The sequence below is a fragment of the Gouania willdenowi genome, chromosome 7, assembly GCF_900634775.1.
Source record: "Gouania willdenowi chromosome 7, fGouWil2.1, whole genome shotgun sequence".
NCBI lineage: Eukaryota > Metazoa > Chordata > Actinopteri > Blenniiformes > Gobiesocidae > Gouania > Gouania willdenowi.
In genome coordinates this window covers 20199516-20224878 of record NC_041050.1, presented here as the reverse complement: position 1 = coordinate 20224878, position 25363 = coordinate 20199516, and the positions used below count along the sequence as shown (strand labels likewise).

Genomic DNA, 25363 nt, shown 5'->3' with positions numbered 1-25363 from the left:
CAGGGTCGCGGGGGTCTGCCGGTGCCAATCTCCGGCGCTCATAGAGCGCTGGGCGGGGGACGGATAGAAATGTTACACAAAATAAATTTCTATGATAAAGTAGTTTATTAAAAGATAAATTACGATAACACTTAAATGTTATTCTTAAATATCGATTGCAAAAAATTAAAAGCTTATTGAACAAAGCAAAACAATCAGCCCAGGCTTATGTGTGTTTGTTTGAATGAAATATACATCTATGTTTTGAAGAAATCATATGTTATTTATCCAATGGCGAAGGGTTCCGTGAATGCATTGAACGGAAATTTCCAATGGATTCTCTGTGTTGCCCTTTTCCCGTGAACACTGACCTTGCACTGCTTTAATTGTACAGCAACATGCCTATAGTAAGTCATGATTTCTCTCTGGAACAGTGATAGGCCTATACAATCATAGGAGACTTTTTGGTGGTTTTGACCAGGAAGTAAAAAGACAACATGTCTGTACTAAAGTGTGCCACAAGAAACATGACAAACAGCTTCACTTATTGCTACATTTGCATATTTTCTATAGTTCAAATATATAATAGCAAGTAGGTCAAGAGATCTGCCCTCTGACGTCTTTCATTGGCTAGGCCTACTCAAAAGTAACGCTTCAATATAAATCCCACTTTTAGTGCTTGATTCATTGGCTGCCTCATCCCTGCCGATTTGCACAAAAACGTTCAGATTTAAAACAGAGGGCACACACACGTCCTACGCCTGTCCTGTTTACGTTATTAAATCACAATCAACTCTAAAGTTCTCGTAAGTGAGTAAACGCCTTGCTCCGCACATATGGTGCATAGTTAGCCAAGTACACGCTCATTATACAGGTGTTCATTTTTGATCGGTGCATCTTATTAATTGCTCTTGCATCATCAGTCATTTCCTTTTGACATCACTTTTCTAGGCTTATTCCTGCACCTCTGATTAATGGGGCCGATTACAGTTTGGCGTTGTGGTGCAACCGCTTTATAGTGTAGGCTGTCTTTTGCTGGGGTTGTGAAGCAACAGGTCCATATAGTAGTCCATGCAAAGCCTTGGGTCACATCATCTCACAGGAGAATCTCAGCAGCATCAAGGAGGTTATGGTTAGGAGACACTGATGCACAGCAGCATTGATTACTGCACACAAAAAAGAAAGCATTACAATGTTACATCCTCACCCCGATACATAGTTTGTTACTACGTGAGCATCTTTGAAGCTAAAATCGCCAACACTGTAATTAAAATATAGATAGGAAAATCTCCTTGTTCTACTAGGGGTCTGCAACCTGTGGCTCTGAAGCCTCATGTGGCTTTTTGACTCTTTTGCAATGGCAGGTGAGATTAGGCAAAATGGAGAGTAGAGGTTGCAGACCCCTGTACTAAATCAGAAGCATGATTTTGTGTTCCATGTTTACTTAATGCACTCACAAAACGCTTGTGGTAAATTTATGTTGTGTCAAATGAGAGGATGGTTTTAAGCGAATGATATATTAAAAGTAGTATGTGTTGTCTGGAGTTTTTAGAAGGCTGCAGGAATTAAGGACCTTTTGAAATGAAAGAAAACTTACCGATGTCATTTTCTTTTCCTTTTTGTAGCCTTGGATTTTCTATAAAGACATGACATTTTTTTTAGCAAGGTATTCCCTTTGTGCACATTCAAAGAATCACATACAAAACCAACCAAACACAATGAGGCGTGTGTGTGTGTCAGTGGAGCCCAGAGGATTTTGAGCAGTGCAGCGAAACATGGAGCCATTGAGTTCTGCAGGAACTCTTTCCAGAACAAGCTCTCTTCCATCATGCTGCTCTCTGCCATCCAGCAGATGCCCACCAACCTTCGTCCAGGTAAACATAGGCTCAGGGAACACCTCGCTCTGTGGACCAGGAGGTAAATTAACATAATGTAACACATGGAAAAGCTCATATCTGTTCAGCGCAGCAGATGATCACATAGGAGATGAGTGGGACCTTATTTACTGCTAATATGTAAGTTCATAATATATAATATTGATTAATATATTCAGTTATTTATGTTTGGAATGTGTAAGAATATAAATAAAATTTGGATATGGCATGGACGTGTTTACTGCTCCAAGAGTGTCTTGGAAGATGCTTTAATTTCTTTGTTAACACACCACTCACAGTGGCGCACACTCACAAAGCATCTCATCACAAATTGTCACCTATTTAAAATTTCCTCATGGTCTTTTAAAACTTACCGCAGACGGCCCCAGCTGGAACCCCTGCACAGTGATTCTCACCGTGTCCCCCACTTTGGCTTTATCAGGGCGCATAGAGAGTTTGGGGCCTTTCGGAGCCGCTGTGGGGAAAGAAGTGAGGAATCAACTCACCACTTGTGTTTTTTAAAAAGGCATAATAAATACATCAATAATTGTATTCATTGATCAACTCTATATAAGAAGGCTCCCTGGGTTTCATTGCTATTTGCACATCTGAGCTTGTGCTTGTAGGAGTGAACAAGTGTGTGAATGTGTTTGTCTATGTGTCAGAAACAGACTTGTTTCCTGTTCTATGGCAGCATACAGGTAGCTTTATTTATTTTATTTAAGTGAACCTTCATGGGAAACTACTCAATAAAGCCAATTTGTGGAACTTTTGGTAAGCGTTTTCCAGTAAATGTGCTCTTTGCTCCTGGACTCACCCAGCGTGACCTCTGACTGCATGGGCATGGACAGAGCAGGGTGCTTGACTTCACAGCTGAACAGAGCTTCGTTGTCCAGCTGAGGGTTGAGGCTCCAAGTCAATATGGCTCTCACATTGACCGTTCCATCACCTACCGGCTCTTGCCGGTGCTGGAAGTAGAAGAGCGGGTCACTGCTCTGAACCCAGCGTGGAAACTCCCGGCTTACCATGGTCTCAGGGACCTCTTCTGTGGTTGGCTCAGGATTCAGCTCCCGGCTAAGTTGGGAGCCATCAGGATCGTCTTGACCCAGCCGAGCCACCTTGCCTTCCTCATCCTGCAGAGTGAGGGATTTCTTCAATTTGGTGTCATCGAGGTCACGACTGGGGAGAACCAGTGAACTCCAGAGACTGGAATGTTGCTGAGCCGGGCTTTTTTCTACACCTGCTCTTCTGCTTTGGTGTCCTGCAAAGGTGGAGGAGGCTGGTGGCACCACATCAATGAGCTCACCGTCCCGTTTGAAATACACCTAGAATTGATGGACAAAGAACATGGAAGTGATAAAAGGATGGACAATACTGAATGAACATCTACATTTAAAGATGAGGTCTGAAAGTGTTTTGCACATTAGCAGAAGGGTGATAAGGGTGTCTTCTGAAACATAGTGCTGAGTCTTAAACTCACTGTTGGGGCTGGCTTTGCTCCGGTTACAGTGCAAACCAAAGTGAAGTTCTCTGCCTCGTAGCGGCTGAATGGAGCCGGGGAATTAGCTGCTACCACAGAGATGGACTTTGGAGGAACTACGTTGGTGAGGGGTGGGGGTGGGGGAGGGGGGGGCACAAAAACATGTTTTCTTTGAGCATTTATTGCAACAGAATTTGAAAGCTTTTTTGGGGGTGGTGGGGTTGTGGGTGCATAATCAACATGATCAACCTGAATTCAAGAAGATATAAAGAGAATCATCTAACAACATGGTTGGGCTTGTAAATACTGTCAAACAGACAGATCTTTGAAACGCTCCACCATAAACGCAGAACACACGCTGTGCATAGGACACTTCATCTTCCATGGGGGCCGTATTTTGCGCGAGGGGACGCCTTTGCACATTGAATGTGCTGTGTGCATACCTGTATGCACTACCGTTAGGTGCAAATAGAGCACAATCAGTTCTCATAGGAGAGAAAAAAGACTTGTTGCAATGATTGACAGCAATCCACACCTGACCAATCAGAGGAGTGCGCTCGCAGAGCTGCAGAACTTGATGTTGTCTAAAAGGTATCATGATTCAGGAGCATGTGGAAATCCGAGTGAGAAGGCTATTTATTATGTCTTCTCTAGTTCTCTAGGTAACAAATACATACAATTCTATTTACTATGTTTTTTCACAGTGAATACTAGCAAAATAGGCTTAAGCTACTGAACTACTGAGCATTTTTTGCCCTTACGTGTAAATTAAGTGGACCCAACATGTTTACTAGTAAAAGTAAGATATACTAGTTGACTAGTAAACACATTAGCAGAAGCACTAGTAAACCAGTGGGGCTAAGAGTGTATAGCCCACTAGCTTGATGTAAGTAAAAATAAGCACATTCCTTTGTTGCAACTATCTATATCTAACCAACTATCTATATCTAACCAACTATCTATATCTAACCAACTATCTATATCTAACCACGTGTTAGCACGTCCGCCTCACAGCAAGAAGGTCCTGTGTTCAAGCCCTGGGGTGGACTTGGGTCCTTTCTGTGTGGAGTTTGCATGTTCTCCCCGTGCTGCGTGGGTTTCCTCCGGGTCCGCCGGCTTCCTCCCACAATCCAAAAACATGACTGTAAGGTTGATTGGAGCCTCTAAATTGCCCATAGGAGTGAATGAGAGAGTGAATGGTTGTCTGTTTCTGTGTTGCCCTGTGATGGACTGGCGCCCTGTCCAGGGTGTACCCCCGCCCAGCGCCCTATGAGAGCCGGAGATTGGCACCGGCAGACCCCCGCGACCCTGATAAACGGGAATAAGCGGGTATGAAAATGGATGGATGGATGTTTAGACCAGACAGACAGGACCCGGAAGTTATTGGCAGGCAATGGCCGCGGCTGTGTTGAAAGCGAAAAGCGGAAAATGCTATTTTCTCCGCGGATACAGCATTATAAACGCTGATATTTTCACCACGTGCTACATAACCAAATGCGCACCTTGGATGGACATGCTGCACGGACACAGAGCCGTTTAGAGAGAGAGTTGGGTCAACCAAAGAGTTACCGGAAGTTTCACAAAGTTCCCACGGGTTCGTTTTTTTTTTTTTCTCTACACCAGCATTTCAACAACCTGTGATGGAGTATGTGCATGTGCGCGGCTGATGCGTGTGCGTGTGTATGAGAGAGAATCCACGGAGGAGAGGGAGAGAGTCCCACATGGTGACAGTCAGGTAGCGAGTCACACACACACACACACACATCTCAAAACACGCCCTCACCACACATAAGGTATTTATAATAAAAATATACTAAATGAGTAAAATAAAACAAAAAACGAAACAAAATTTATACAAAAAAAGTACACAAAACGACAACAGAAATGCACAAAAATATACAAAAAGGCTCCAAAAATATACAACATGACTACAAAAACATGTATTGCAGAAAAATACACCAGACGACAACAAAAATATTAAAATGACTCGGAATACACAAAACTAAATATTTATTATACACAAAATGACAACAGAAATGCACAAAACTACACCAAAAAAGATAAAAAAAATACACAAAATGACTCCAGAATCATACTACAATGGCAACAAAAAACAATAATTATATAAAAAAATGCACAAAAAGACAACAGAAAGATACAAAAGTACACATAATGACTCTAAAAAACATACATTACAACTCATTTTTTTTCTCTACAACCCTGCTGAAGTTGTAGAGCTGGTACACAGTTCGACGGCCAGGACAAATAAAGCCAAAATAAACATACATACTGCAGCTTTAACTATTTACAGGAGCACACATTATTGTTATTATTATTAATAATGATAATAATAATAATAATAATTTTGGTTTGAAGTTATTTCTAATAGTCATTTATATATTTATTATCGGATGATATTTTCTTATCAAACAGCCAAATTTCTGTATCTACTGTATACTTACATTTGTTAATACTAATAAAGGTTGTCGTATTAAATGCAGGTTGTTATACAATAAATTTGTACCAATGATACATTAGGGATGGGGTGAATTGGGGGGCTGAAGATCTAAAACTCACTTAGGGAGCCAAATTGGCCAAATTGGCTTTGCCATCATTTTTCATTATTTGTCACATAGCTACAGGTACATAAAATGTGTTCTCTGCTTTTAACCCTTCCCTGAGGAGCAGTGGGCAGCCACAGTGTGGTGCCAGGGAAGCAGTCAGGACTAAGGGACATCTCACAGTGATGGTTGCAAGCTCACTTCCTTAACCATTAGGCCACCACTGCCCTAATGGTGGCCTAATGGTCCACCATAGGAGGTCTATATCTTTTATATCTTTGAAACATAGTATAGTACTGACCTATTATGGTAAGGATGATGCTACTGGAGTCTAGGATCACTTTGCTGCTCAAGCTCATGTCATAGACTCCAACATGGCACTCGTATACACCGTCATCCTCCATCTTCACCTCTGGAAGCCTGCAGATGTGCAAAAATGCTTCCTGGCTGAGTCAACATGAAACTAAATTATCTCTAAAATTATTTTTTATCAAAATCAGAAATTTGTGTCCAAATAATGAGTTTGATAAAACAACAGTGTCTCCAGTACCGCTCCTCTCTAAAGGCAGAAAATGCACTAGGGCCTCATCTTCCATGGGGGGGCCACATTTTGCGCGAAGAGACGCATTTGCACATATGTGTAATGGATATGGAAGGAGAGAAAAAAGAGCCGTAATGTAACTGTGCATGCATCACTGCAATGATCGACAGCAGTCGACATCCGACCAATGAGAGGAGTGCGCTTGCAGAGCCTCAGAACATAAAGTTGTTGACATCTATCTTTGATGTCAAGGATGTCAAAAGCACACTAGTGCCTTTAGTACATGATAATGCAAATATGATGTAGCTCTGTCAACTAAAAAGAACACTTTAAGCAGTGCCAGCCCATGGCATAGGCAGTATAGGCAAATGCTTAGGATGCGTCAATCCAGGGGGTGCTACTGTACATATTTGTTAATATAAGAAACAAGACCATGTTAATTTAACTGCACTATATCACAAAGCCTGTAAAATAGTGATATAAAACAATAACACACGCCCTGTACATCACCTTAAATAAATACATACATAAATAACTTAATCATAAATACATAAATAAAATATATTAAATATTATCACTGTTGTTGTTACTGCTGATAAAGACAAAGATAGTCTGGTTCTTGTGTTGGAATATTTAAATTGGTAGTGGAATTGAATGTGATGCAAAGGGACACCACCTTAAATCTTAAAACTGTTTAGGAAAAATCCTCTCACCGCACTGTTGACTGGTAAAGCTGCTCTTCCTGTCTGCGGTTGTCTTCCAGGTTGGAGTAACTATTGTTGTACAGAGCATCATAGGTGAAAATCTTTTGCTTGCCAGTGCTTCCTTCAATCACCTACAGGACAAATTAGAAAAATGAATTACAATCTACAATATCACTATATTTAACAATTGTGGTTAATTAATTTTATATTTCACATAATGGAAACAATGACATTAATAAATGAGAGAGAAAAAAATACACACACAAACACTTAATTTTGGTGACTCTGATTCTGCAGCGTTTGGTGTATTTTATTATTATTGTTTTATGCTGTATATTTTGTGACTGTTTGTACATTGTATTTTATAATGTTTGCTGTACAGCACTTTGGGCAGTTGTAGCTGTTTTGAAATGTGCTATATAAATAAACCTGACATTGACATTGACTTCATTAATTACACAAATTTACAAACACAGCAGCTTGAGTTCGAAGTGGGCACACATTATAACATCCAAGAAGTTCGAACAAAGGTTTCCATATTTCTTCCTTTCCTCTAGTGATATATGATATAGATGAGTCTCTCAAGTAGGGATGGGTTCCAACTTCGGCACTTTTATAGGTACCGACCGAATTCCATCAGCACGACCAGGCACTGGATCAAGTAAAATCCAACGGTGCCATGTTTCACTACCTAAATTCATTCTTGTGACTGTGAACAGGTGAAGAAAGATTCTCCCATTTTTTTAAGCCGCACTGAACGCAGCATTGCACGCATGAGAGTTTAATAACGTCAGTAGCTGCAGGTTCAGCAATGGCTGACATGAAGCCCTTGAATGTATGGCTCCACTTTTCAAAATGCAGTGCAGATTACACTCGCCTCAACATTTGTGACGCGAAGTGCAACGCCACCTGCGGTAAAACTTCTAAACTGAGGAAGCAAAAGGTTAAACACACGTTAATGACTCGTGGTCTGCTACAAGTAACACGGGAGAAGAAATAGCCTTAACATTCATGCAGCAATCACAACACTGACAATGGAAGTTAGTCATCATCATCTTCGTCTGCTCTAGGAAAATAAGCCAAATGTTTAAGATGACGTTAACTTGGCATTTTAGCTTGCATTAGTTAACAGTATAAGCTTGGTTATATCGTACTTTGTGACGTTAATGTAAATGCTAGTTTTTATTTACAGGTAGGGCAGTCAACCATAATTAGTGGCCCACGGGCCAGATTTTGGCCCTCAGACTACTTCACAAACTGTCATCATTACATAGCAATAAGTGTGATCAATTGACTGTGTTTGTCGTGTCGCTGCAGTTCAGACCCGTCAACCCTGTCACCCTTAAAAACAGCTGATCCTTTCAGGGAGCATTATTACTCACTGGCTATCAGGAAGGTGGTGCGCCCCGCAGAGTGCATCATCAGAACCCCTCTCCTCAACCTACAGGTCATATACACCAAACGCTGCACAATCAGAGTCACCAAAATCCAAAGGGAGCCCTCTCACCTCAGTCATTATCTGTTTTCATTACTTCCCTCAGAGAGACGCTACTGAAGGCTAAAACCGAGAGGATGAGGAGGAGCTTCTTTCCTCAAGCCATCCGCATCTTCAACAAACACTGACCTTACTTATTTTTCTTACACACATGGCACAGCACAATTGACTTTATATTTATGTATATTCTAAATATATATATTTAGAATATACATATATTGTTTCTGTATTTGATTACTAGGTTTTTACACTGGTGTTCCTGTGTAAGTATCCGGACGAGTGACACACATGCATTTCACTGCACATTGTACTGTGTATGATTGTGTATGTGACATACAATAGCTGCTATTTTAATCTTATTAGCCTTGGATCACCTGTAGGTTCAGCTAGAAAGCTAATGTAACAGTTTGTTTTATTCAGATCCATTCCTTTAACGCTCTTATTGCTTAAGGAGGATACGAACAATATAATATAAGAACACTTACCCAGCACTTCAGGAGCATAACTGGTATGTTTTTGATTTGATAGTTATAATGTCCCCTTTGTTGTTTATTTTAATATGTTGAATATATCCCTTTATTGCATATTGTATTTGCCTGGATCAGGAGGATATTGAGCAGCTCCAAAAAGAGTCACTAACACACACACCAGTAGACTTCTCCCAGCCATTACAGACAGGACAAACTTAGGAACATGACGGACATCCCAAAAGTAAATAAGGGGGGCGGGGCTTTTGCAAAAGGTCATTTAGGGCCTCTTCCTCTGAATCCTGGCAGAGGTGTGGTAGGATCTCCCCCTTTGTGTGCAGGTAAGAAGACTTCTTGGAGAAACAATGTAATTAATTAAGCTGAACTCTAACAGCTATTCATATTTAGTTGTGCAGAAGTGACTTGGCCTGAGCTAAATGAAATACTGAGTGGAGGTAAGTTCTAGCATTGATTGCTTGTTGGTTTGAGGGGCAATGCCTATTGCCTTGGGTTTTAAAGTTGAGATCTAAGTCATTTATATATAGATCTAAAGAAGTGAAGAGTTGATGACCTTGGCTGGGCTAAATAAACCTCCATATTGAGGTAGACTAAAAAGGGTAGATGTAGGCTTCTTAATGTAGTTTTTTAGAATATTTACTATTACCCTATTATGATTGCAGATGAAGTGCCAGATTGCTGCTTGGCCTGAGTTCTTCTAGTCTGCCAGTTGCCAGACCTTGTCTAGTAGACATGCAGGAGGACTAGCTGTGTGGAGTGTACATGCAGTGTTTTGAGGGTAGTGGCCATAGACATTATATACGTAGACGCTGCATCGACTGTGGAGGGACACGTCAACAGTGCCGCCATCTTGGACCGGTGGCGATGGAGGCAGCGGTGCATGGACATTACGACAGAAAGAGGTATTTCTCAATCTCTCGTAGAATTATTTGTTGAATTGAAGTAGCACTGCAGTCTTTATTCATAAAATCACTACAAATTACAACCTGTTCATGCTGAGCTTCTCACCAATGTTTTATTAAGCTCAGCCCATGATTAACAAAGCTGGCAGAAAGGCAACCAGGGCTCCAAATGCATATACCACGAGGTAGAACTCTCATTTCAGTGATGTGCAGTACCATTCAGAGAGCACTTTGGATTGGAATGAATTCATCCATTTTCCTGTTTTTCAGGGTCACATGGGTCTGCCAGTGCCTATCTCTGGCTCACACTGGGCGCTAGAGGGGGGTACACCCTGGACAGGGTGCCAGTCCATCGCAGGGCAACACATACACAGAAAACCACTCACATTCATTCCTACTGGTAATTTAGAAACTCCAACCAAAAACATGCAAACTCTACACAGGACGGACCCACGTGTCTACTCCAGGGCTTGAACCCAGGACCTTCTTGCTGTGAGACAGACGTGCTAACCACTAATCCACTGTGCACCTCGTGAGTATTTTAAAGTCGCCTTTGCACTCATGCCTAAAGGGTCACAGACCACATGTGAAGATACACTCACCAGTCAATTTATTAGGTACACCTTGCTAGTAAACAGTTGGACCCCCTTTTGCCTTCAGAACTTCCTTAATATTTCGTGACATATTTTTAACAAGGTGTTGGAAACATTCCTCAGATCATATTGACATGATAGCGTCACACAGTTGCTGAAGATTTCTTGACTTCACATCTAGGATGCAATCCATCACACCAAAGGTGCTCTATTGGCTTGAGATTTTGTGACTGTGGAGGCCATTGGAGTACTGTGAATTCATTCTCATATTCCAGAAACCAGTTTAAGATTATATGAGCTTTGTGACATGGTTCATTATCCTACTAGAAGTAGCGATCAGAAGATGTGGTCATAAAGGGATGAACATGGTCAGCAACAATACTCAGGAAGGCTGCAGCATTTAAATACTTGGTACTAAGGTGCCCTAAGTGTTCGAAGAAAATATCCCCCACTCCATCACGCCACCACCATTAGCCTGAACCGTTGATATGAGGCAGGATGGCTGCAAGCTTTCATATTGTTATTTACGTAAAATTCTGACTCTCATCTAAATGTCGCAGCTGAAATCGAGCTTAGTCAGACTAGGCAACATTTTTCCAATCTTCTATTGTCCAATTTTGGTGAGCCTTTGCAAATTCTAGTCTCAGTTTCCCATTCTTAGCTTACAGGGGTGGTACCCAATGTGGTCTTCTGCTGCTGTAGCCCATCTTCTTCAAGGTTTGATGTGTTGTCCAATCAGAGATGGCATTCTGCGTTTCTTAGTTGTAACGAGTGGTTATTTGAGTTGCTGTTGCTTTTCTATCATCTCAAACTAGCCTGCCCATTCTTCTCTGACCTCTCACGTCAACAAGGGTTAGAGTTAGTGTACCCAACTGGTGCTCACTGGACATTGTCACTTTTTTTGGACCATTCTCGGTTGTGAATGAAAATCCCAGTAGATCAGTCGTTTCTGGCGCCAACAACCAAGTCACTTAAATCCCCTTTCTTACCCATTCTAATGCTTGGTTTGAACCAAAGCAAGTTGTCTGTCTACATGCCTAAATTCAATGATTTGCGACCACGTGATTGACTAATTAGATATTAACGATTGTACCGGTCAGTAGGGGGCTCCCTTTTCTCCTCCATGTCTGGTGATCAGTCTCGACTGCTGCTGGCTGGTGACAGGTGTGTTTTCAATCGCTCCCTCGGTTTGTTTTTAGCATTTTAACCTGCTGTTTAACACATCCTTCTGGTTTTACAGCTGTTTAGGATTCTGGTGGCAGCTATTTCCCCCCATTGTTTTGAGCAATTTTAAGGTAGGACAGGTATTTTAATATTTAGTTTATTTTTGTGTATTTGGGTTTTAACATCTGTTTCCCTTATAATTCTAGATTTTAGCCTGCTACTGTTTTGTTTAGAGTTTGTTTTTAGGGTTTCTTTTTGGTTAAATCTGAGTTTATTTGATATCTTTTTTTTGTAAATTGTGAAAACCCTATTTTAGTAAAGTTATACAGTCCCTGGGTCTTTTAGGTCTTAGAGTTGTTTCCCTTGGGTGTGCCTGGGAGGAGGGGAGTTGGCCCTTACAGTATTTCTGTTTTGCACTTAAGGCTTTTGTTATTTAATGTGTGTGTGTGGGGAGCGCTTTTTGGTTTGTTTGGGGTGGGGCTACTTCCTCTCCAATCATCCTTGCTTAGTTGTTTTAATCTTGCTTTATTTTTTCAGATTCTGTTTGGTCCTGGCTCAGGGGCTGTAATGTTTTAATTGAATGTGTACTTTAATATTGATCATTGAGTAAAACCTAAATTTTAGTTATAGAAATAAATATTCTTTTTTTTTATCTTTTATGCTTACTCCTGGTCTTAATAAACTTCAATTCCATCGTTTGAAAACACTGTCTCTGCCTATTTTTTTATAAACTTATCTGTGTGTCCTTGGATATTATTATTGCCTGAGTTATTTTAGCATTAGTTATTTTAAGTTCAGTACCTCCTTGGTCACACAAGCAATCAAACAGGTGTAGCTATTGAAATGGATGGTGAGCATATAAACTTGTGAAATACAGAATTGTAAATGTCGACATTGATAACAATTTACCATAGGGATGCACCGAAATCAAAATTCTAGGCCGAAACCAAAAACTGAAAATGAGAATGCCAAGGCCGTGTCAATATACCGACATTCTGTTTGTACGCAGCGCCCCTCATTGGCCAGTTTAGATCACGTGACTAAGACTAAACCTAATCGTAAACCTAACCCAAACCCTAACCCTAAAAAGTGTTGCGATATAGGGTTATAACCTAACCCTAACTGTAACCCTAATCCTAAAACGCTATGTACGTGTACTTTGGTAAACATACCAATAGCACCGGGGTTGTCCGTACAAATAGACACTTTGTATTAAACATGTTATCTCATTAAAACACAAAGTGCATTTAAGTTCTTGGTGAAGAGCAGCTTCAATGTTTTTTTTTTTAATCCAAGCACACAGAGCGTGTGCATCTCCAAGTATTGATCTTTACGCGCACCAAGTACAGTCGGGATGAATATCAGAGGATCTCTGTGAAATGTGTGCTGACACACTGAAACCAGATAATTGCTGCTGATGTGCAACCACAAGTCAGGCTGCCGTGTGGTCCTTGTTCACGGAGGGCTACATGTAACTACAGTGTCAAGGTGACACAGAATCATAAAATGCTTATGTCCCATGTCTCAAATGCTGCTCAGAAAACGCCTTAGAGCTCAGATGTATTGAAATACAGCCGCCCTTTGAGTCCGCAGACAATTTGATCCGTTTCCAAACAAGCGTGCGCTGACCGCTGTGTTTGCTGTTTACAACATCCTGTTTCGGTCGACTTGTTTTGGTAAAGAAAAGTGTTTGGTGGCCGGAATTTCAGTGCATCACTAATTTACCGGCAATGTGAATTTTCCGTTCATTTGCACAAACATTTATTCTTGAAGTGCACTCACCTGAAACCACACAATCTCTCTGAGGTTTCCATCTGTTTTGAAGTTGCATTTGAGTGTGACTGTGTCTCCAATGACAACAGGAGGAAGAGGCTCAATGGAAACAGTGAGATAACCTGCCAAAAGAAAGCATGAATTACTGGAATCTTTATATAGTACTGTATAGTCTTTCCTCATATATTTGTGTACAACAAAATACTTGTTGGTAATCTGTCAATTTTTTTTTCTTTTTTCTTTTCTAAGGTCAACACTACAAGAAGTGCAATCTTTTTTTAGACAGCAATGCATTTTTTTTTTTGTATTTTTTTGTTATTGCAATGTGGACAGAGGGAAGGAGTGAGTGGTAATACCTGAAACAGGTATTTGGGATCAACGTGTCTAAAGTTAAGCCCAGTACAAGTTTTATCCCACAGTCCAAGACATGCTAGTGCATCGCAGACCGATGTATGTGCAAGATACTGCCACTGTAAACCCAAGCGCTGCCCCGGACTCGAGGACGCAGCCAGAATAGCAGAAAGAGCGGGGGCCAGGGAGCCCAGGCAACCCCCCCCGGCCGAGCAGCCCCCCAGATGCCCCCAAGACACCAAGCCGAGAGGCAGCCACCGCCCCCACATACACACCCGAGAAAGCACCTAGAAGCCGAGGAGCCGGCGAACTTCGCCACCGCCCCCAACCCCAAGGCCCCCCACCGACATCCACCCCACCCTGCCCCAACCCCGCTACAAACGCCAGCACCCCTCAGCGCGCCCACCCCCCACACTGGCGAGGCGGGCCGCCACCAGGCCCGCACACACCGAGGATAGCCCCCAAGGCGACCAGGAGACGAGACAAGGACCAAGCCACACCCATAGGGAAGAGGCACCCCCCCTCCCCGCTGGGCCGACACCGCCCGGAGAGACCCCGCGAAGAGAGCCCCCAACACCCCCTCCGAGACCCACCGCCCCACCAGGCCCGACCGCACCATCCTGATGTATTTGCATTCTACACGGTGGCCCAGCCATCAACAGAGGGATCAGGCCCCCACCCGACAGGCCCAAATGTGTGATCCTACCCACCTTTCTGTTATGGTGCCTCTCCATTCCCCAATGGAGAGGCACTTCCCTATCCCCTGTGTGAATGTGTGTGTTTAGTGAATGTATGAGGTGCAATATATGTGTATGTGGTGTAAATAGATCCTCTGGGTGGAAGTGGTAGTCGCATCCTCTGGGTGGTGGTGTGTTGAGATGCGATTAAAATTGGAGGGATTGGTAGGGCAATTTGAGGTGGGAATGCCGCCCCCGCGCCACTACTCAGTAGCACAGGCGGCGCCACCCTCCACCCTCAGCCCCACCATCCAGCCCCCCATGGTTTGGGTATGGGTGTGTGGTGCACCAAGTGAGTGAGCCAGACCAGCTGGGAGTGAAGTGAGGTGTTCCTTTTAGGAGGCCTGTCTGGTGCGACCTCGGCCCGTCCAAATGGCGGGCCGAATGAAAGCTAAAGAAACTTACATACTGCAGCTTTAACTAGTTACAGAAACACACAATAATTCAAGTAGGGGCATTCTATTTGTGACTCAGTCTTTTATTTATTTCAGTTTGAAGTTATATCTAATATCTATTTATATATTTATGATTGGATTGCAGTTTCTTATCAAACGGCCAAACTTCTGTATCTATACTTACTTTTGTTAATACTAATAAAGGTTGTCATATTAAATGCCGGATGTTATACAATCAATTTGTACCAGTGATACATTCGGGATGGGGTGAGTTGAGGGGGTGAACATCAAAAAATCACTTAGGGAGCCAATTTGTGTCTGTCCTCTCCATTTTGGATATGTTTCTCCTAGGTTTACTTGTGATTTATCACTTCTGTTCTCACTCTCCCTCTGACACCAATACGTGAGGCTGACCCTATGCAGTCACGGAGGTCTGCGAGGACCCAAAGCGGACCTCTGAAACTGTTGCTTCACCACATTGGTCCTTTTTTTCCCACTTGCTTTGCTGTGTAACCGTTGTCCCTTACTTCTCCTGCTGGATTATCTGCCATTGTACTTTACGACAGAGGACAATGAATGTGCATCAACTTTAGTCGGGCAGCCAATAGTAACACCCCAAAACAGCTCATGGAGCACTCTCTTTGGAAAAAGATGTCTGATGAGTGTTCGTGGGGGTCTTGGGGTGGCGGCGAGGTGCGTTGGGTCCTCAGCTTCTGGAGCTTGCTCTGGTGTGTGTGGGATGGTGCTGTTTCCTGGCTTGGGGTCACTGGGAACAGGCTAGCCTGGGCCTCCTTGGCCCCCATTGGTGCTGCCGACCTGGTTGGTCTTGCAGGTACAGGGTGTCGCCGGGGTTCACAATAGCGGCTCTTGTACCTGTCGTGGATACACTGGCATGCCTTAGGCTTTGGGATACGTTTGTATTGGGCCAAACTTTAGATACATTGATCCAAACTATTAGTTCTAGGTGTAAGCACTCACCCTCTCTCTCTGTTTATGGCCACCATCAATATACTTAAGCTGGGTGTTGCGTCACCCTCTTTAATCTCCCCACATTTGCCACCAGACTGGTTTAGTAGATTACACCCCACAACACAATATATAGTAGCATCACATTATACTTTCAGAACAATCAAAATAGCTTGGTGTTAATTCACCCCTTCAAATGTCCCACCCTGACTCTCTTCCCTGTACCTTTCCCCTTCGCCATGGTGTAACACTGCCCTCTCTTTCTCTTTCCCTCTAATAAAGTTTAGCTTACCCTTGGAGGGCTGGTGATGGCCCTCATTGCAATAATAAACACATGCATAGCTGGCGCAAAAAGATTGCACTACATGTATTGTTGACCTTCAATAGCATATGGAGACAGTAAAAGGTCGTCTTGCAAAAAAGAGGCATTTGGTGCTTTATTGGCCTTTGACACTGTAGCCTACTCAGCTTCACCGCTACAGCACTGACCTATGTTGCATGACGTCAGCCTGCATGAGGATTGTTTTTCCTCATGTTTTTAACTTAATCTCCTCTGCTGCTTTTCAATTCACACACGCATGCACGTACACCCCACGCACACACACACAAACACACACACACACACACGGAGAGAGAGAAATACATACCCAGGAAAAACAATACAAATAAACTATCAATAATAGCTCTGCAAACAAAACAAAAAGCAGTTATTTAAAAAGGGAAAGCATATTCTGCATGGAGATTTGGATTAGTAAAATAGATCAAGAAAAGTCATATATTTCCTGAGCTTTGCTTGGTGAGTGCAGTTGTTTTCTTTCTACATAAATAAGACGCTTTAGCAGCGTAACCTAAAGGACTATGAATTGTACTAAAAGCAACGTCCAGCCTGCAAACACATAAAAAAGCGCCCACAAGCACACTTAAAAGACTACAATAACACGACATGCATTAGGTTCACCTTATGTAAATGCTTGCTCAGCTCCATATTCACATTTGTCAATTAAATAATAAAATGCTCAACAGGAACTCAAATTCTTACAGTACTGATGTTGGAATTTTTGATTTTGGACTTTGTTGAAGTGACACTTGAGTGAGAGTTAAAACTCATAACTGAAACGATTGCACATTTTTTTATGTAGACCAAGCAAAACCTTTGATGACCTGATCTGTAATGTTGATATAACTTACAAAGCACACACTGTATGTAAGCAGGGCACTCTAACTTAATGCATGGTTATAGGGAGAATGTACAGTGTATGCGAGAAAGGCTGGTAGATTCATTCACAATGCAAAGCCTGGGTTGAGTCTGTGATCATACACAGGCAATCTGTGAAATGTGGAGAGATTAACATCCTTGCACTTTGTGGATTACTGCCGCTGGTATTGACAGTAATCATTTTAGAGTAGGGATTATTTTGAGCAATATGGGTCAGAATGAAAAAATGAGCTTTTATCTGAGTGGTGAACTATCTAGAAATAGTATTAGGTTACTTACAGGGTTTCCCCAAACCACATGAGTCTGCATCGTCTGATTTATTTATTTATGAAATGAGCCTGAGGTATAATAAGGCACCCATAAATGCATATAGAAAGTATCTTATGTCACGGCTGTGAGTCCAGAGAAGCTAACATAATAGTAAATATTGAATAATGTCAGTAGAACTTTGTAATATTTCTGTATATTTCTTCAATGATACAATACTAAACAATGGTTATCTATCCATTTTGTTTAGCCTATTTTCCAATCAGCAGTTATTATAGCAATACTTGTGTTTTGTTGACAAAATTGATGCTGCAAGATAATCATTATTTAAAGATTGAAAAAACTTAGGCCACTAATCATAAACTGTACTTCATGCATACCTGACACAGATTTGCACAATTGTTGAAGAAACCTAAATGGTAAATGCCTTTATTTCTATAGCGCTTTATAACTACTGACAAAGTCTGAGCTCATTCACCCTTTCACCCTCACATTCACACACTGATGGGACAGTGCTGCCATGCAAGGTGCTAATCAACCATTGGGAGTAACTTATTGTTCAGTATCTTCGACATATGGACAGGTATAGCAGGTATAGCACTGTGATCGAACCCCTAGAGGACGACCTGAGCCACGGTCAGAGAAGGAGCTGCCACTTACCAGCTGTTAGAGTCAGAGTAGAAAGGAGGAGACAGAGGAGGAGAGGTCCAATCATTCTGCTGGCTGCTGCTGCTCACACTGAAAGATGTTCCATCTTCTGTGAGAGGAGAGGATGACTGTAGGCTTTCATCTCCCATCCTTTACTCTGAGGTGGCTTTAGCCTGCTGCTTGGGCTTATGGTCAGAGGATTACTATAGATCCACTCTCTCTCTCTCTCTCTCTCTTTTGCTGTGCATTAACCCCACCCTACTTGTCCCACTTTGAGTATTTTTCCACTTTATTAGATACACTTGCTAGGATGCTGCTTTGATTACAACAACTTTCTCTGAAGTGTTGGTCCATATTGACATGATTGCATCCCATTCATGATATTAAAGTCTCATTTAACCACAAAAGCTGTGAACGTTCCATCCGCTGCAGTACTGAAGGGTATTTACGTGTTCTCCAACATCTGACAAACTGCTCCTTTCTCTGCCATCATCAAATCTAAAGCCTGACTCTTCTGCCATGCCACGATGCTTGTTTTGTGTATTTACTTAACTATAGCTCCAATCCCTTACCAAGTGTAATTTATCATTCTTTGTTGGTTAAATTATATGTAATTAATCCCAACCTACATTTTTATTAACTGTGATCCCAGGCAAACTTGATTCAAATCCTGCTTTTATATCATGTCATGCTTTAAATACCATTGGAATTCCTTTTTGTTGGCCTACAAAGTCTAAGTAGGTTTGGTACTTGTTTGTTGGTTATTAGTGTGGTGATTTAAAATATATTTTTATTCTCTGGCTATCAAGGTTTATTCTTTTTTTTACTGTTTTGTACATCAACATTCCATTTCATTTTCACCAGTGTACATATAGTCCTGTCCATCGCTTTGGCAGAACATAGAACATTTTCATACCCTACCTGTGTTTTAAAGAGAAGAAGTATGATATTAGTGTGTCCCATTACATTTAACAGTGGTATTACCAACATGAATTCCCTTACTGCCACTAAATTTTCTATTTGTAAAACATTCATACTCTTCTTCATAGTCTATTTAATAATCTGTCAATGGGCACAAAGTTGCAGCCTTTAGGATGAACTCATCACATATTTGATCAAATTGGTATCCCTGATACTTATTTAAATAGGTATGACTTCTCTGTGACCCATATAACAGTCTACATCTGATACCACATATAAGGAGTTTAAAAAACAGTCATTTTTTCTGTAAAGAAGTGAATGTAGAGGGTAATCTTAGGTTCTTCTTCTGTTCTTAGGGTGTTTTCACACATGCCTCTTTGCTCTGCACCATGCTTCGCTTCCTCGGATAATCCGGTCTTTTTGCGATATGTGAAAGGTCACTGGAACCCTGGTGCGGAGCAAACAAGCGAACTCTGGTCCTCTGAAAAATGTAGGTCTCGGTTCGGCTCAAGCGAAGCATGGTGTGGTCTTTAATCATGAGAGAAAGCAACCAGGACCAAGCATAGGACCTTACATTGAAGCGCAATTGTAACGGAGCAACTCCATCAGTGACTGCTGCTGAAATTGGTCAGGATCTTTTTCAAGTGAGACCTCGGGGGGCTGAATTACACTTTCGCCTTGAAAGACCAAACACTGACTCAACACATGGATATGCTGCTTTTAAAATTATTCATGAATTATTCATGAAGGCCTACACAATAGCCTCACAATGAGGCCTACATGTAACATTGTCCTATCCATGCAAGTGGCCTACATTTATAAATTAGAAATGCAACAAAAGAGACAAAACACATTTCCTATAAATAACACAAGTGTAAACTTTAAATTGATCATATTTATTGAAGGCTTGCACATGAAACGTGCCAATGTATAATTAGGTCAATTAAAAGAAGCAGCAGTAATAGACCAACTGACGGATTCCACCAAAAATAAAGGGGACATAAAATGCTATTTTTCATCCATCTCCATTTGTTCTAAGAACATAGTATTTGAGGTTCATTTTCCCAAACCCGCCTGTTTTCTGGAGTTTTAGCCTCTGAAAAGTGACTTTCTGACCAATTCTAAAACTGGGCTGTTTGAATGGGTGTGTCTATAGACGCAGACTCCACCTATGACTCCACACAACAGCTGGTCACTAGTGACTTTCTTTTGCTATTCACACACTCTTGTTGTTGTTTTCAGCCAAAAAAACTGCACATTACAGTAAAACACATGGATATTCAAGCGGATATTGTGATTGTGAGTCAGAAAAACACTGTTTCATGAAGTGTATGCACCGTGCAGCAACAGCAGCTTCAACAGCAAAAGCAGCTGTTTCCGCTGCTTCAAACACTTATTGGAGCTGCTACGTTGCTTTGTTGTCAACATCTCATGTTCAGATTACAGGAAAAGTCCCTTCAAGGCAGGCACGGCACCAGGATTTTTTATTTCCCGGTACTAAGGGGGTGCGGAATTGGTATGTGGGGGTGCTGAAAATAAAAATATAAGGAGTTTCTCTTTTTTTTCTCCAATAAAATAAGTTGTGCAACACAGAATGTTAGATATAAATAATAATTTATAATACATTCATAAAAATAATAATCAGACAATAAATCTAAAATGCAAAACGTCAGGGAAGAACTAACTCACCCTAGTTGTGTTATAGGAGAACGATGTGTTTGTTGTACTTGTTTCTGCGTGTTTGGACAGGCAGGCAAGATTGCTGGGTCGAGGGTTTGCCGTTCGGTTTCTCAGGTATGTTTTAATGCGCCACATGGTGGAAAAATTGCGCTCACATGAAGCGGAGGTGACAGGTAGCGTGACAGTAATGGGTCAAAGTTTGTAGAGGCCCCTGGGAGACGGGCTCTTGGTCTTCATTTTCTACGGGAACTCTTTTTTTCTTAATTATCCATTGCATTGAACTGCTAGTGAACGCTAAAATGATGCGCGAAAAAGACTCTTCTGCCCCTCCCATCCCCTATCACACACACACACACACCCACACACACACACACACTGTAATGTATGTTAATCAATAGGCCCCAATGAATGGGGTAAAAGGGATTTGATTGGAACAGAATGGCTACTCTGGAACTTTTTAATGTTTTTGAACTCAATAAATTAATAATAAAAATATTAAACAAAATGCTCAAGGAGTTTAACTGGGGCTACACAAATTCCTGACGGGGCTATAGCGCCCTCTAGCCTCGGTGTAGCGCCGTCCCTGATTCAAGGAGATAGTCTACTGTTTTGTACAACCGCTGTGTCGGATTGTGTCACAAACACAGCGTTGCCAGATTCGTGGTTCGTGTTTGGGCTGTTCTAAGATGTGATTGGGTTGGAAATTGTCCATCAGATCTGGCAACACTCAGTCCCGATTTCACGTGTGACATCACAAATGTAGAAAATTTGAAACGAAGAAATTTACACAGACCACAAACAAACAACTGGATGGTTTTATTTCACATTTTGTGTGGAAAAAAAAAATCATTAGATTAAAAAATAAATAAATAAAATGCTCTCCCATATCAACCAAGTGATGGAGAATCGCGCCGAGTCCGGCCTGCGGGCCGTAACCATGGCATCCCACATTTAAGAGGTATGTAGATAGTTTTTGTTTCTGTTATTTTATGTTGGCATTGTTATTATTTTCTTTTGTGTTTTGGAGTTTTCTTTAAGACTCCCTGCTTTTTACTGTATTTGTATAAGCAAGGATTTACCTCATAAGAGCAGAGTTGGCTGGGATGTTGGTACTGGCTGTAAGTGCTGCTGTAAATAAGAGTTTTTCCTGCACATTTTTTTGTCTGCACTGTAAATACTTTGCACTGTAACAATGGAGTGTGGAGCTGGAAATAAAAGCAGTGAATTATATTTTTTTCTTCGAGTGAGCCATCATTTTTAATCCTCTGGAATTGAACCTTGACAGTCACCATACTTGGCTGGCCATGCTGAAAAAGGGTCTGGTGTGTTGTGTGTTGGTGTAAGTGTAATTGCATCATACTCATCTGAGTTTTTCTTGGTTGATTCTCTTCAGTGGTGGATCTTGTCTGTGGTCTACATCGGCTTTCTCCTGTTGCACTGGCTCGTTTGCTGTCACCATCCTACAATTTTACCCTCCAGAGACTTCCTAACAACATCAGTAACATCAGTTTCTCTACCATTGTCACTTTAGACAATGGCTGTAATTACTAGTAATTGCGGGGGAGATTTATTTACATTTTAATTTTATTTTAATTTTTTATTTTAATGCGTACATTAATGAGTACAGACAACATAAGCCATGTTTTTTTTTTTTTTTTTTTTTACAAAAGTATTTAAGATAATTAAATGAAAAACTATCTGAACGGAGTGAGTAGGATTCAGCCTGTTTGTCACGCAGATGCGGCACAAACTACTGAGATTTTGAATAAAACAATCAAAGCGTCTTTATTTAATGTATTTTGGATAACAGAAATGTTATCCTGGTAACTCTAATGATAATGCATAAAACCAGCAGTGGTTACATTATGAAGAACAGTATATCTGTTTTTTTTATTGGAACCCACATGCAATAACAGTGTGAAATTGTTGTTCATTGTGTAACAGACTCTGCAACATTTATTACACAGCTTAGAAACAGCACACTGATCATGCAAAACACATGAGACACACACACACAGTGCACAGTAAACAGTCCCAATGAAATATTTTCTATCTTGTGGGTTCTATCTTCTTTTCCGACTTCAGAATCCAACACACATCAGGAATCCGCTGGCTTAACCTTGTAAAAAAATGTTAGAAACACAAAATGTACAACATTTTAGTCGGTGTAACTGAAGATTTAGACTTCAATTTTTAATTTTGTCATGAAGCACAAGTTTAAATACTGTGACATTTATTGTACGTATTTCCTAGTGCTGACATTGACTCATTTCAACTTTACTTATGCTATGTTCACAAAAATATGTTTAGAGAAGAACTGAAAGATTTTATTTTAATTTAAACTGATATTCTTAAGTAAATTTGATTGAGTCTAAATGAATGAACTATTCAGGCCAAAGGCATGTAATATACTTTTTAAGAAATAATAATAAAGGGATTTTTAGGATGAGCTCAATATAAAACACATCTTAATAACTAGACATACAACCAGAAGCCCATTATTCAAAATGATGTCTGTAAAACACTTTTAGAAATTCAAATATTTTCAAGCAAGGTTTTAAGCAATTCACAGCATTTTCTTATTTTCCTTATTGCAGTCTTACCTCGTCCACTGTTACATCCCAACCCACTGGCGTTTCCTATTCTATCCATCCGGGCACCAAAGCAGCCAGAGGAACGTTTTCTGGCAGTCAACAGTAGGTCTTGGAGCAGGCTCTTCTGATTTAAGGCTCTACCTGGTGCCAGACGCTCTTCGTTTCCCGTGCGGTCAGGGCTCCATTGCTGACTAGACTGGCTGTTCTCAGGCTGTTGGTCTGTTCCTTCATAATCACTTTCCTGGTCCTCCGCTTCAGCTGCTTCAGCCAGAGTTTCCTCAAAGCGTTCCAGCAAAGACTGTAAACAAAATGATTGTAAGTGTTACGTTTCAACAACATAATGAAAAGCACAAATATATTATTAGCCAAATATGGCCAAGCATAAACTGTGCTTGATCAAGTTGAACTACATTGACTCTTCTTCATTATGTTCAATTAAGTGTCTTACGAGATTAATCATCAAACCATGGGACAAACACCTGAAACCTCATTTTCTTATGAGGTGGTTGTACAAAAGGAGGGTGTATAACTTATAACTTTAAAATACATTTTAAACTAACTCCATCTCCCATCCAAACACTGTCACAGTTATGCATAAAGGGTGGTGCTGTGTTTTTCAAGCATTTCCAAGCCATGAGAGAACATCAGATGACAAAACATTTATTTATTTTTTTTAGTTAAGATACACTTAGTTGAACAGCACAGTTTTTTGTGCAGTAGCCTTCCAATATACAAAACGTTTTCAAATTGCAATTCTAATATGTATACATATTTTCATACATTTTTTGTAGACAATTCTCTCTTGGGTTTTTTTTCTTTCTTGATACATTAACACATTAATTACTTTGGTTTGACATGTTTAGTGCAAATGTGACATTATTTAAGAAAAATAACCTTGTGAAATTAGTTTTAAGCTCTACCATCAAAGCCCAATATACTTTTGACTAATACCTTGAGCTCTAGGCTTTTTATTGCAACTACACATCAACACTAGGGTAAAACTAAACCGTCTCAGATCAGTTATTTGATAATGCAATCATGTACTGAAAAATTCCTTAAAAATACATACTTTAAAAACTGTTTGATTAATAAAATGTATTCTTACTTTAGTGTAATTCCCAATACACCAGCATTGCTGATTATCGGATTAAAGAAACAGATGTGGTGACCTGATTAAAGATGTCTTGTCTTACCTTAAGCTGAGATAGGTCACTAGAAGAGGATGGCCGTCCTAGGACGTGGGAGCAAACCAATGACTGCTGAACCAGCAGGACCAACAGGCCCCACAGCACCACAGGGCTCATGGTAGTGTCCTGCTAATACTACTGGCACTAGAGGTTTAACAAGGTTTTATATTCGTTCCAGCATTCTTTAAAACACACATGAATACACCCACTTCCACTCATCATGTAACAGTCATTGACTCATAGTTTTGTAAATCAGCTGAAGTGCATTCTAGCACCTTTTCATGATAAGGCAACTAGTCAGATGTCTTTGTAAGTGGTGCATGGTGGGAAGTGATGTCTCTCTGTGCGTGTGTGTATGTTTGTGTGTGTGTACAGTATAAGTGTTTGTGTATTATCGTGATTAGCCACCACCAGTAGCATTACCTCAGGAGCCATATTGGACTGAGCTCAGACATGGTGTGTATTGACAAGAATGTTGCATTCCCCAGACAAATACTTAAAGCTGTCAACACTACTTGGGAGGAAACATACCATAGTAGGTAAACTTCCTCTGTTGGGTTACAGGAAATCCACATGACCTGCGATTAATGCAGTACCAAATCTACAAAAAACTGATGCAGAATTTTCACAATTCTGCATTAGTTTTATTGCCTAGTGGTTAAGGAAGCGGGCTTGTAATTGGAGGATGACCAGTTCAAATCTCACCGGGGCCATCACTGTGGGATGTTGAACAAGTCCCTTAACCCTAACTGCTCCCTGGCACTACACCGTGGCTGCCTACTGCTCCTCCGGGATGGGTTAAATGAAGAGAAACACATTTTGTATATGTAGCTTTGCATATATGACAATA

At 40.9% G+C, this 25363-nt stretch overlaps 2 protein-coding genes across 2 annotated transcripts; both read right to left on the bottom strand.

Moving 5' to 3' along the window:
• Positions 1-1008: 1008 nt before the first annotated feature.
• Positions 1009-18260, bottom strand: LOC114467097 (immunoglobulin superfamily member 21-like). Its single transcript, XM_028453143.1, has 10 exons — positions 18144-18260; positions 13561-13673; positions 7149-7270; positions 6196-6314; positions 3334-3449; positions 2671-3178; positions 2228-2328; positions 1690-1882; positions 1577-1615; positions 1009-1145 (listed from the first exon to the last, which is right to left on the bottom strand). The coding sequence occupies exons 1-10, from the start codon at positions 18196-18198 to the stop codon at positions 1066-1068; spliced, it is 1446 nt and encodes a 481-aa protein (XP_028308944.1). The 5' UTR covers positions 18199-18260; the 3' UTR covers positions 1009-1065.
• A 1144-nt stretch (positions 18261-19404) lies between these two features.
• Positions 19405-24630, bottom strand: LOC114466685 (natriuretic peptides A-like). Its single transcript, XM_028452322.1, has 3 exons — positions 24520-24630; positions 23336-23624; positions 19405-19580 (listed from the first exon to the last, which is right to left on the bottom strand). The coding sequence occupies exons 1-3, from the start codon at positions 24628-24630 to the stop codon at positions 19405-19407; spliced, it is 576 nt and encodes a 191-aa protein (XP_028308123.1).
• Positions 24631-25363: the final 733 nt, after the last annotated feature.